The sequence below is a fragment of the Oncorhynchus kisutch genome, linkage group LG28 (genome assembly GCF_002021735.2).
Source record: "Oncorhynchus kisutch isolate 150728-3 linkage group LG28, Okis_V2, whole genome shotgun sequence".
Lineage (NCBI taxonomy): Eukaryota > Metazoa > Chordata > Actinopteri > Salmoniformes > Salmonidae > Oncorhynchus > Oncorhynchus kisutch.
The window spans coordinates 29,830,834-29,843,606 of NC_034201.2; the positions used below are offsets into that span (position 1 = coordinate 29,830,834).

General features: G+C 41.9%; 1 protein-coding gene across 2 annotated transcripts; it reads right to left on the minus strand.

The window, feature by feature from the left end:
• Positions 1 to 991: 991 nt before the first annotated feature.
• LOC109872487 (myb/SANT-like DNA-binding domain-containing protein 2) lies at positions 992 to 9,080 on the minus strand. Of its 2 annotated transcripts, none has more exons than XM_020463738.2 (4): positions 8,574 to 9,080; positions 4,513 to 4,768; positions 4,084 to 4,150; positions 992 to 3,884 (listed from the first exon to the last, which is right to left on the minus strand). In XM_020463738.2, exons 1-4 carry the CDS (start codon positions 9,027 to 9,029, stop codon positions 2,939 to 2,941), a joined length of 1,725 nt encoding a protein of 574 aa, XP_020319327.1. In that variant the 5' UTR covers positions 9,030 to 9,080; the 3' UTR covers positions 992 to 2,938. The 2 variants fall into 2 exon arrangements, with proteins under 2 accessions (XP_020319327.1, XP_020319329.1); XM_020463740.2 differs by having other exon boundaries at positions 993 to 3,884; positions 8,589 to 9,080.
• Between the last annotated feature and the right edge of the window lie 3,693 nt (positions 9,081 to 12,773).

Genomic DNA, 12,773 nt, shown 5'->3' on the forward strand with positions numbered 1-12,773 from the left:
GCAATATCATATTATGGCCTTTCTAATGTGCTATATTCTCCACATTTCCACAAACTTCAAAGTGTTTGCTTTCAAATGGTATTAAGAATATTCAGATCCTTAATTAAGGTTGCAATGACACATCCATAACCTGAGCGGAAACCAGATTGCATACCAGAGAGAATACTATAGACATTGAGAAAGCCAGTCAGTTGATTATTGACAAGTTTTTCCAACACTTTGATAAACAGGGCAAAATAGAAATTGGCTTATAACAGTTAGGATCAGCTTGATCTCCCCTTTTAAATAAAGGACGCACCATGGCTGCCTTCCAAGCAATGGGAACCTTCCCAGAGAGGGAGGTTCCATCTAACCGTCTGACCCAGATTCGGGTCAAGTTTAAGGACCTCCTTCAGCACCTCAGACTCAGTGATCGACCGCAGAGAGAAACTTTGTAGTGGGGCAGGAGGAAAAAGAGAGAGGAACATCGGGGCAAGTCACAATAGAAGGGGTGGAAGATAAGGAAATGTTGGACGGGCAAGGAGGCATGGCTGAGTCAAATAGGAATCCTGACTTAATTAAGTGGTGATTAAAGAGCTCTGCCATGTGCTCCTTGTCAGTAACAACCATATCCTTTATGTATCCTTTATTTAAGTAGGCAAGTCAGTTAAGAACAAATTCTTATTTACAATGACAGCCTAGGAACAGTGGGTTAACTGCCTTGTTCAGGGGCAGAACAACAGATTTTTACCTTGTCAGCTTGGGGATTCAATCTAGCAACCTTTCGGTTACTGGTACAACCTTCTAACCACTAGGCTACCTGCCGGCCCATTTAACCTAACCCCTCTGAATCAGAGAGGTGTGGGGGGCTGCCATAATCGACATCCACGTATTATTGCAGTGTAGATAAGGGAAGGCCTGTTTAAAATGAAAACATGCCAGCTAGACAAACCATTGTATGAATCAAATGTATTTGCATATGAATGGAGTGGAAATTAGCCAAAGTTTTTTATTTAAATTATTTTTTATATGGTAAGTAACAATGTGTATGGATCATCAACATTATATTTTTTGCCCCCCGATGCCTGTTTATTCATAAAACATAGATGATAAATAACATTACATCGCAATGGTATGTCTATGCAAAATAATAGGAAAACAAAAGCGTATTAATAGGAATACATTTAGCCTAATTGGTAACAAATATGACATGGGAAAAAGTCAGGATCCTAGTCAGGCTATTGATTGTCAAATCCAGATTAAATACAGGTCTTCAGGTGTATCAAATCTGTAGGCGATTGTGGGCTAAATCAATGACAAACAGCTGAAATCTTCAGGCTTCATCATGATCTGTGATCAAAACAGGCTGGGGTGTTTTCGGTTACTTTTATGCTAAGGTTATGTGTAAGAACGCAACTGCACTGAAATGAATAGCCTGATTCAATGGGATTCTCCAGAATATATTTTTTTTTATCTGTTAAGATCTTTGGTCTATGCATAGACCCCTACTGATTTTCTTTTATTAGGTATTTTTGGTATAGCCTACCACTAATATTCTAAATTGCGGAGCATTTAATAAAACAAGCAACTTTTCCTGTGATGTTGAGGCTGAGCAAGACCTTCGATAGGCTAGTAAACAATGCGGAAATAATCATGGAGTTAATCATTGTTATAGCCTAGATCGCTTTTTTTCTAAGGCTAAGTAAACAAGGGGTAGCATGCTTTTTGCCTGTCATATACATGTAGACATTTGTAAGGCGTTCATGGTCCGATTTTTAATAATAAAACTAAACACACTTAAACTAACACGTGATGCATAACACATGTAGACGTTTTTAAGGCGTTCATGGTACGATCTTTCATAAACTTACAAGCAAACTGACATGATGTGTCAGTGCCACGTTACACAAGGTGAACACTACGTCTACATGACGTGTACGCATGAGGCTTAATTCTGGAACTTATCACCCCCCATAGTTAGGGATTCACTAACCTAATGTAGCAGGCCAGGTATTCGCCTTCTGCCTGTAGCTTCTCCACATCCTGTTATTTGCTGCCATCTAGTGACAAAGTGGTGCATGAAGCATGGGCTTTTCTGCAAGGAAGGATAGGACCTACAGGTCATCACTAGATAGCAAACACCCAACACCCACAAATGAGCACACCGGAACCTAAAACTAATCGGTGAGTGGCAAATGACGGTCAGCGCCCCGTTTTATTGTTTTTTCTAAACATGTAAACATACAAGACTGTGACCTGGAAACAATAATACGCAAAGACTTAACCAATAATAAAAAATATATATAATAAAACACCAAAACATTAACATACTTCTTTGAATGTCATATGTTTGCAAATACTGGAATGCTTGACAACATCAATATATATTCTTAAATATATATTTCTATATAGAGATCTTCAATATTTTATATATTCATTCATATTTCCCCTTTAGGTCCTCTTTTCAATTGGTTCACATTCCTTACATGATCTTTACCCCTGGATCTTTTTTGTGGCAATTTAGACCTGAAGATAGACATCCAAAGTCTAAGAAATGTAAAGGCAGTTTTTAAACAAGCGCACACACAATCTTTTAATATATATCCCCTGCTATATCCTCGAGGTAGGGAAATGCATCCAGCACTAGCCATTCCCTCTCACATTCCCTGATTAGATAGCGTGTATACAGATCAGGGTTCAAACACTATTTTAAATCTTTCAAATATTTTTGGGTGTTTGCTTCAGCCTGCCTGGAGTGTCAGATGGGTGGGGTTTGCAGTTTTGAGACTATTCTATTATTTTTATTGTCCCAGGCAAGCTCAATCAAGCCCAGATTAAGTACTCAAAATTATTTCAAATAGTATTTGAACTCAGGTCTGCACTTAAATTGGGAGAAAGAGATACTGTCCCTCTGGCCCTCTTTCAATCCTTCAGTCAATGGGAATCGAAACAACATGCGTTACAACGTTGCTTTGTTGTACTTTAAGGAGTAACCAACTGCAATTTCTAGACATTCCACCAGGGAGCCAGCGGAGAGGAAATCTAGCTCCACCTCGATAAATTTGATGTAAATGGCCGAGCGTTCAGGGCCCATGGAGAGGCCCTCTTCCCTGGCTTGCTGCCCGGTGCCCCTGCAGTTCCCCTGGAGGAAGCGTGTGACGGCCGAGGGCTGCCTGCGGCTGTAGTGCTTGCCTGAGCTCTGAAAGTGCTGGAACAGGCACTGCTGTAGGGTCCTCTCCTCTGCGATGCCCAGGTAGCAGTAGGTCACTTTGGCCACCGTCTTCTCCCTCACACTCCCCCCCGGGCCCACCACACTCTCGAACCCAGACCCGCCAGAGCCCGACGATCCAGAGAGAGGCAAGCTCTGGTCAGAGTCTTGGTGCTGCAGCGGAGAGTCTGGGGCCTCATCCTCCCCTGTGTAGTCTGACTCTGCTGACACCTCCTCGTAACCGATGGCATAAAGGCCATAAGTCTTAGGGATTCCCCCGGGTAGGAGGTACTCGGAGGCCCCGTTGCTGCAGCCCGTCACCCTTGACTGTGCTATTGGGATCCAGTCTACCTCCATGTGCAGCTCCAGGCAGCGCGCCTCGCTAATGGTGATGTCCAGGAACTTATAATAAACGTTCTTCCAGTTCATCTTCTGCACTTTGGTCATGATGACACGGCCCTCTGCCTTCTCCGGATTGAAGTACTCGCGCAGCCGCTTACCCAGGGGCACCTGGGAGCTGATCTCGGCGTAGTGGTAGCAGACGTCCTCGTGCCAGCGTGTGTTGTAGCCCACACCAAAGATGGCCAGCTTGTTGGAGAGGTGCAATCTGGAGAAGTCGGTCCATGTCTGGAAATGCTCCCACTTCACCTGTACCGACTCCAGGATGCGCACCACATTCTGCATCACTTCCTGTTTCCTGAGAGGGACAGAAATACATGAACGGTCAAGATTAGATTGGAACCAGTGGAGGGTTGGTAAATTTTTATGAAGACTGGACGTTGAATAATGCAGTGACAGTCTCTGTCAGTGATTTGTTTTTAATAACATCTTGGCAGTAAAAAGTATTTATTTTGACTGTTATCAGGTGTCATTAATTCTATGGCAAAAACACATACTGAACTTGCTCCGAGGGCTCAGGTCGAAGCTGCAGGACACTGGCATTCTTTGGCGGCTGTGTTTCCTCTGAAGAAATAAAGGAACAGTATTTGTCATCATCAAAATAACACATCAAACGCTACCCTGACAGGCATATATGCTCATTACTCCTACAGTATTTATTTTGACAGAGTGAAGGAAGAGCCTGCATACTAAATCAAATGTTATTTGTCACATGCGCCGAATACAACAGGTATTACAGTGAAATGCTTACTTACAAGCCTTAACCAACAATGCAGGCAGTGCTTCCAAATGTTTCACACTCTCATAGCTACCCCTAATAAGAACTACCAGTCCCCTGGATAGTCTACCTACAACTTTAACAAAAAAAATACGTCTGCTGACCCCTTCCCTATGTCATCACCAGAATCATCATCACCACCACTCACCAGTTTCCATCTCTCCCTCCTGGAAGGCGGAGGCCAGCACCTGGTTGCACCAGTCTTCTTGGGAGAAGTCCTCCATGGTGCTGCCGTCAGACTCCATCTCCTGGTACAGGCCACTACTGTTGATGAGGACGGGGGCACACGTCTGGGAGTCCCAGCCTCCCTGGCCAAACACCTTTTCCAGCTGCTCGATGGAGTAGCTACTTTTCCTCTTGCCGACGCCATGCTCCTTCACTCTGCTATAGCACCGGCGCAGCGTCTGCGGGTCATAATGGGTGTGTGAACCTCAGAGGAAGATCTTGAAGTTAGTGTTAGCTATTAGACTAGCTATAGGCCTATCCAATGCCACAAATACACCAGAGACGGCATAGTCACCCACAAAAGGACTGGGATCAAGATGAATGAATGGCTACATAGATTTACAGAAATTATTTGCTTTGAAATGCATATAGCTGAGGATATTTTACTCTCTAAAATTGCACTAGATGCAAAATTCAGCACCCTTATGCAAACTTCTTGTGTGTAGAGTGATGAAAACAATTAATTTAATACATTTTAGAATAAGGCTAATGTAATTTATTAATTTTTTAACGTGAAGAGGTCTGAATACTTTCCGAATGCACTGTACATCCACCACCAGACATGCCACTATTGGTTTCTTCACTGTACCCAAACCAAAAATAGATTTAATGCATTGCTCATTTATATACATGACATCGTGGAATGCTCTGCCACCAGAGATTACTGGTGGTAAAAAGCAAGTTTAGGTTTAAAAACAGAAAGTTTTATTTAATCATAGCGCCTCTCCTCTTTCTAAAGATTAACTGTACTGTATATATGAACATGTACCAGTCAAGTTTGGGTTTTTCTGTATTTGTACTATTTTCTACGTTGTAGAATAATAGTGAAGACATTGAAACTATGAAATAACACATATGGAATCATGTGGTAACCAAAAAACTGTTAGACAAATCAAAATAGATTTCATATTTTAGATTATTCAAAGTAGCCACCCTTTGCCTTGATGACAGCTTTGCACACGTTTGGCATTCACTCAACCACCTTCACCTGGAATGCTTTTCCAACAGTCTTGAAGGAGTTCCCACATATGCAGAGCACTTGTTCGCTGCTTTTCCTTCATTCTGCGGTCCAACTCATCCCAAACCATCTCAATTGGGTTGAGGTCGGGTGATTGTGGAGGTCAGGTCATCTGATGCAGCACTCCATCACTCTCCTTATTGGTCAAATAGCCCTTACACAGCCTGGAGGTGTGTTGGGTCATTGTCATGTTGAAAAAACAAAAGCGCAAACCAGATTGGATGGTGTATCATTGCAAAATGCTGTGGTAGCCATGTTACTTTAGTGTGCCTTGAATTCTAGTTAAATCACTGACAGTGTCACCAGCAAAGCACCCCCACACCTTCTCCTCTATGCTTCACATGGGAACCACACATGCAGAGATCCGTTCACCTACTCTGCGTCTAAGAAAGACACAGTGGTTGGAACCAGAAATCTCAAATTTGGACTCATCAGACCAAAGAACAGATTTCCACCGATCTAATGTCCATTGCTTGTGTTTCATTGGCTCAAACATGTCTCTTCTTCTTATTGGTGTCCTTTAGTAATGGTTTCTTTGCAGCAATTCGATCATGAAAGCCTGATTCATGCAGTCTCCTCTGAACAGTTGATGTTGAGATGTGTCTGTTACTTGAACTCTGATGCATTTGTTTGGGCTGCAATTTCTGAGGCCGGTAACTCTAATGAATGTATCCTCTGCCGCAGAGGTAACTCTGGGTCTTCCTTTCCTGTGGTGGTTCTCATGAGAGCTAGTTTCATCATAGCGCTTGATGGTTTTTGCGACTGCACTTGAAGAAACTTTCAAAGTTCTTAATTTTCTAGATTGACTGACCTTCATGTCTTAAAGTAATGATGGACTGTGTTTTCTCTTTGCTTATTTGAGCTGTTCTTACCATAATATGGAGTTTTACCAAATAGGGCTATCTTCTGTATACCACCCCTACCTTGTCACAACACAACTAATTGGCTCAAACATATTAAAGGAAAACAATTCCACAAATGATCTTTTGACAAGGCAAACCTGGTGATTGAAATGCATTCCAGGTGACTACCTCATGAAGCTGGTTGAGAGAATGCCAAGAGTGTGCAAAGCTGTCGTCAAGACAAAGGATGGCTACTTTGAAGAATTTGTTTAACACTTTTGGTTACTACATGATTCCATGTGTTATTTCATTGTTTTGATGTCTTCACTAATATTCTACAATGTAGTAGAGTAGTAAAAATAAAGAAAAACCCTGGAAAGAGTAGGTGTCCAAACTTTTAACTGGTACTGTATATATGAAGTGTGTAAATAGTATTTTTGTATATATTTCTATATATAACTCTTATTTTTATTACGCCGTGATCACGAGAAAATGATCTTACGATCTTGACTAAACAACTTTATGTAGTGATCATGAGATAAATAAGTTGTGATTGACATAACAAGGGAATACTATTTAAATTCATATGTCCTCTCTGGACCTCCGTAGGGATGCGTCCATAGATATGAAACAAAAAGACTAAAATGAATGACCAGCCAGCATCAACAGAAACCCTAGATTTTTGTCGGGACTATATCTCGTGGAAGGATGAAATAGTATGTATAAATTCATTAAAATAAAAAGTTTATGAAAATATGTCAATCATTATTTGAACGTGTGTATATATATATATGAAAGTGATAATGCCCTCGAAGCTGGTGTTTCGACTTCGTCTCAGGCCGAATAACACCCGTGACAATATATCCTCCAAACACCGGCTTCGAGGGCATTATCACTTAAACAGACTTTCCAAACGTAGGTCTGTTGTAGAGGTCTTCACAGGTCCACCAAATCCTGAATACCCGAGGCTCAATCCGGGACCTGAGTGAGTCCGGGTCCAAAATTCTAACTTTTCCCTTGGGCCCAAGTCTGATAGATCCGAGTGGACCCGACCGTATCTCTGCATAGCCTATAGCATATTTATTTTACGCTAATAAGGTGAATTTATTGACTGGTTTAAGGACTAGCCAACATGTTCTTTAACCAGAAGAGCAAGTTCGCTGATAAAAAAAAGTTGCCACTTGTCGTAGGGTTCATTCGGGTTCAGGGCTGATTGTTCTTGGGTCTGTTTAGGTTGGTGTTTCCACTCACTACAAAGCGACGAGAAGAAGCCCCGTGGCCGGCAGTGGGAGAAGATGGAGCAAGATTGACATAATGCAAATTTTCTCATTGATGAACCATTTGATCTCCATAGTTTTCTGTGTCCAAAACTAAAATCTGTAACAAAAGGAGTGGACTGTGTTTTGTAGAATTTACCCTTTGCCAAAGTTTCTTCCAAAAATGTTGTTGTTTAGAAGTTAGTGCATATTTCCGTTAGTTCCCTAAAGGAAATATGCAAATAAATAAATGCTAGAATGTGCCAATAGGACCTCCCTAGCTCGTGCTTGGCTCTGCCCACTATGATTCATTTTCTCCCCTTGGAAACGACAGGCTCTGGTCTATCTTGGGTTAGTTATAAAAATCGCTGCCTCTAGTCTGTTGCAGGCACACTTCCTGTCTGCTTACCTGATGTCAAAACAAAAGTGGAGGTTGCAGGCACGCCTGTCTACAACAGACCCACGTTTGGAAAGTCTGTTTAATAATAAGATCTATTACATATTTACATTACATATTCTCCCGTCACAAGGAACAACCATCCTGCCCACAACACAGGCACAGTAAAGCTTCCCACGGACTGTTGTAGTGCAACCCAATACAACTGAAAGTGACGTACTAGCTTTAACAATTTACTGAATGTTTTAAAACGTACCTACGGGTTGAATCGTTACATTAGCAAGCTACATAATATTAGCTAGCTTGCTAGCTAACGTTAGTTAGTCAATGGGCATAAGCTAGGAAGCTACTGTAACACTGACAACATCCCTGGTTAACATGACATGATTTAACATAGCACGCAGTTACTGCCTAAGAAGAGTGGCAAGCATCTGACAGATGACTACCTATGTGATAGATGAACATGCTTACTCTGTCCCCCATTACCTTCATCCTCTCCCTGCATTGGGATGGGGTCCTTTCGTAGCCGAGCTCTGCTAGGGCTCGTGAGACCCGCTCGTACATTGCGGGACCAGGGGCCTTTCCAGAAAAAACGGTGCCTGCAACCTCCAATTGCTGCATTCGTGCCTCCGTCAGTCTTTCATTGCCCCACACCGCAATAAGGGCGTTTGTTTCGGATGGGGTCCACGACATCCCTCGGCAAGCTGTGAAGCTATTTGAGGCAAAGGCCGATCCACTTCGGCCTGCGCTCCCAGAAATCGTCATACCTACGTTGAGAGGCGAGAATCGATTAGGTGTGGATGGATTGGAATGATATTGGTTGCTGTCACTCAAATCCTCTGATTCTGGTGATGGAACTTCTGTTTTCGGCATCTTTAACGGCGTCGATATCTCGGGAGAATGATTAGAGGTACAGGGCGCCGCCATCTTTCTTCTGTTGCTAAGGGGAGGGTAGCCTAACGTAGCAGGCGTCAAAAGGGAAGGGGATGTGATATACATCTTCTGTATGTATGGGGGGTGATATGTGCCAGAATTAAGCTTAGGCAACCGTACCTCCTTGTGACTGTCGCTTACCATTGAACGTCTGACTGACAGGACATGATACCAATGCCTTACTAATGTCTGCGTGACGCCTGCGTGTTTATCAAATCAAATTTTATTTGTCACATACACATGGTTAGCAGATGTTAATGCGAGTGTAGCGAAATGCTTGTGCTTCCAGTTCTGACAATGCAGTAATAACCAACGAGTAATCAAACTAACAATTCCAAACTACTACCTTATACACACAAGTGTAAAGGGATAAAGAATATGTACATAAAGATATATGAATGAGTGATGGTACAGATGCAGGATGCAGCAGATGGTATTGAGTACAGTATAAACATATGAGATGAGTATGTAAACAAAGTGGCATAGTTTAAAGTGGCTAGTGATACATGTATTATATAAAGACATAAAGATGCAGTAGATGATATAGAGTACAGTATAGACGTATACATATGAGATAAATCATGTAGGGTATGTAAACATTATATTAAGTAGCATTGTTTAAAGTGGCTAGTGATATATTTTATATCAATTCCCATCAATTCCCATTATTAAAGTGGCTGGAGTTGAGTCAGTGTGTTGGCAGCAGCCACTCAATGTTAGTGGTGGCTGTTTAACAGTCTGATGGCCTTGAGATAGAAGCTGTTTTTCAGTCTCTCGGCCCCAGCTTTGATGCACCTGTACTGACCTCGCCTTCTGGATGATAGCGGGGTGAACAGGCAGTGGCTCGGGTGGTTGTTGTCCTTGATCATCTTTATGGCCTTCCTGTGACATCGGGTGGTGTAGGTGTCCTGGAGGGCAGGTAGTTTGCCCCCGGTGATGCGTTGTGCAGACCTCACTACCCTCTGGAGAGCCTTACGGTTGTGGGCGGAGCAGTTGCCGTACCAGGCGGTGATACAGCCCGACAGGATGCTCTCGATTGTGCATCTGTAGAAGTTTGTGAGTGCTTTTGGTGACAAGCCGGATTTCTTCAGCCTCCTGAGGTTGAAGAGGCGCTGCTGCACCTTCTTCACGATGCTGTCTGTGTGGGTGGACCAATTCAGTTTGTCTGTGATATGTACGCCGAGGAACTTAAAACTTACTACCCTCTCCACTACTGTTCCATCGATGTGGATAGGGGGGTGTTCCCTCTGCTGTTTCCTGATGTCCACAATCATCTCCTTAGTTTTGTTGACGTTGAGTGTGGAAGTCATATGACGCATAGTTTATTTTTGTATTAATTAAATCTCAGCCATAAATGTTAGAAACTTACCATTTTTTGTGGAAGCCGACATTCCGAAGTAGCCACCTTGAGCTATAGTGTAGCATACGGCTTGTGTATTTTCTGTTATCGCTAATTGCCTAGAAAAGATTACCTTATCTTTCTGTATACAGATCTAAATGTTGTTAGCTAATCACAGACTATGTTGTTACTAGTTCTCAGCAGCCTACATCAGACAACCAATAAGAGTTTTCTCCACGGCTTTCAGTCGAATAGGGGAGGTCATAGGCTTTCCCAGAGGACCCGTGCTATTCGGAGTCCTTGGGTTGTCCCTACCTCAATCAAGTATAAATGTAAAATGGTTAAGTTTAGTGTTATAGTTTAGGGTTAAGGGTAGGGACGTCCCAAGGAGTCAGGATAGCAGTGATCGTTCATAAAGTGAGAGGCGGCACGGTATTTGAGAGCTCGGAGACTACACAGACATTCACTTTTTTTTTTTTACAAGCACGGAACTCAATTTTCGAGTGTCTAACCCAGATAGTTGCCTTACCAAGATGTCCTTGATCCGATTGAGGAGTAAGTAGGCTATATTTAAGTTGTGATATCGTTAGTAAATATTTAGACCTACTGTGTTGATAAGGCAAATTTGGTTTATTTGAGTTTGTAAAGCATTGTCGAAAGCACGTAGGCAATATTATTTACTGTGTTGATAGGGGAGTAGACTATTGCACAATAATAACGTAATTTGATGTGCTAGTATTATTTATTTAATGGATGAATTAAATTGTAAATGAACGTGTACACACATGGTGCTATAGGATATATACATATTTCACATTGTAATACACTACCCTTACATGCCATTGTGTGCTGGAGCTATGGGTTTATTTGTCCACTGTCACTAGACCAACACATGGGATACATAACTACTTTTCACTGAAGAAGGGAATGAGGTACGGCATACAACTTTGATCTAATTGATAAATGAAATGGTAAATGTGGTTGGGTACGCTACTTCATTCAATGATTACGGTATTTTACAAGGTAGATAAAGCAGTAGCCTATAGTCTACAATAATAATGTAATTGAATGTGCTATATGAAGGAAATTGTAAGTGGAGATGGGAAGGCTACTTCATTCAGTGAATACTGAATGTTTTGCTATCTCTGGGAGTATGTTAATGAAGGCTTTTCAGCTATTGAACTATGGCAAGGTCAAACTAATTTATAAATCTATCTTTCTTTTAGTCAAGAAGTAATGAGCCAGAGCAACTAATCATTGTCACTGTATCTGTTCTACCTACCACCCACACTAATCTACTTCCACAAGCAACCACATCCTCTTCTCCTGTTCAAATAATTTGCCACCACACTGAAACAGTGTACATACATACCTCTGTGCCCATCTCATTGCAACATGATCCATCCAAGGCCAAAGCTGGATGTCTAAAATGTGAGAAATGTAAACAAGATGCTACTGTAGTGTGGGTGGGTGGGTGGGTGGATGGATGGAGTTCCAATAAAATACTTGAGAAGATGGCAAAGGATGAGAGTGAGAGCATACAGTATGAAAATAAAGACCCCTTGGGATCTAAAATGAGTGTGGGGTGCCCTCTTGTGTCTCCTTTCTGTTCGTCACCCCTGGTGGACGTTCTTGGAACACTGCTACAGTGGGACAAAAATGTATTTAGTCAGCCACCAATTGTGCAAGTTCTCCCACTTAAAAAAGATGAGAGGGGCCTGTAATGTTCATCATAGGTACACTTCAACAGGCAGACAAAATGAGAAAAAAAATCCAGAAAATCACATTGTAGGATTTTTTATTAATTTATTAGCAAATTATGGTGGAAAATAAGTATTTGGTCAAAAACTAAAGTTTATCTCCAGCTAAACTAAGTTTTTATGGATATAAAGAAGGACATTTTCGAACAAAAGGACCATTTGTAATGTAACTGGGACCTTTTGGAGTGCCAACAGAAGAAGGTCATTGTAACGGCTCTCTTCTATCTCCTCCTCTGACGAAGAGGTAGAACAAGGATCAGACCAAAATGCAGCGTGATGATGATTCATGATATATTTTAATGAAGGAAAACTATACATGCAGAAACTACAAAACTAACTAAATGAAATAATGAAAACCGAATCAGCCCTATCTGGTGCAAACACAAAGACAGGAACAATCACCCACAAAATACACAGTGAAACCCCGGCTACCTAAATATGGTTCCCAATCAGAGACAACGAGAATCACCTGACTCTGATTGAGAACCGCCTCAGGCAGCCAAACCTATGCTACACCCCTACTCAGCCGCAATCCCAATGCCTACAAAACCCCAATACGAAACACAACAAAATAAACCCATGTCACACCCTGGCCTGACCAAATATATAACGACAACACAAAATACTATGACCAAGGCG

Bases quoted from the DNA above. Each gene is read 5' to 3' on its own strand.
- LOC109872487 (XM_020463738.2), bottom strand. From the start codon at position 9,029: ATGGCGGCGCCCTGTACCTCTAATCATTCTCCCGAGATATCGACGCCG. The intron at 4,769-8,573 runs GTAAGCATGTTC...TATGACCCGCAG, and splicing joins TGAAGGTAATGGGGGACAGA to ACGCTGCGCCGGTGCTATAG. The intron at 4,151-4,512 runs GTGAGTGGTGGT...TTATTTCTTCAG, and splicing joins GGAGGGAGAGATGGAAACTG to AGGAAACACAGCCGCCAAAG.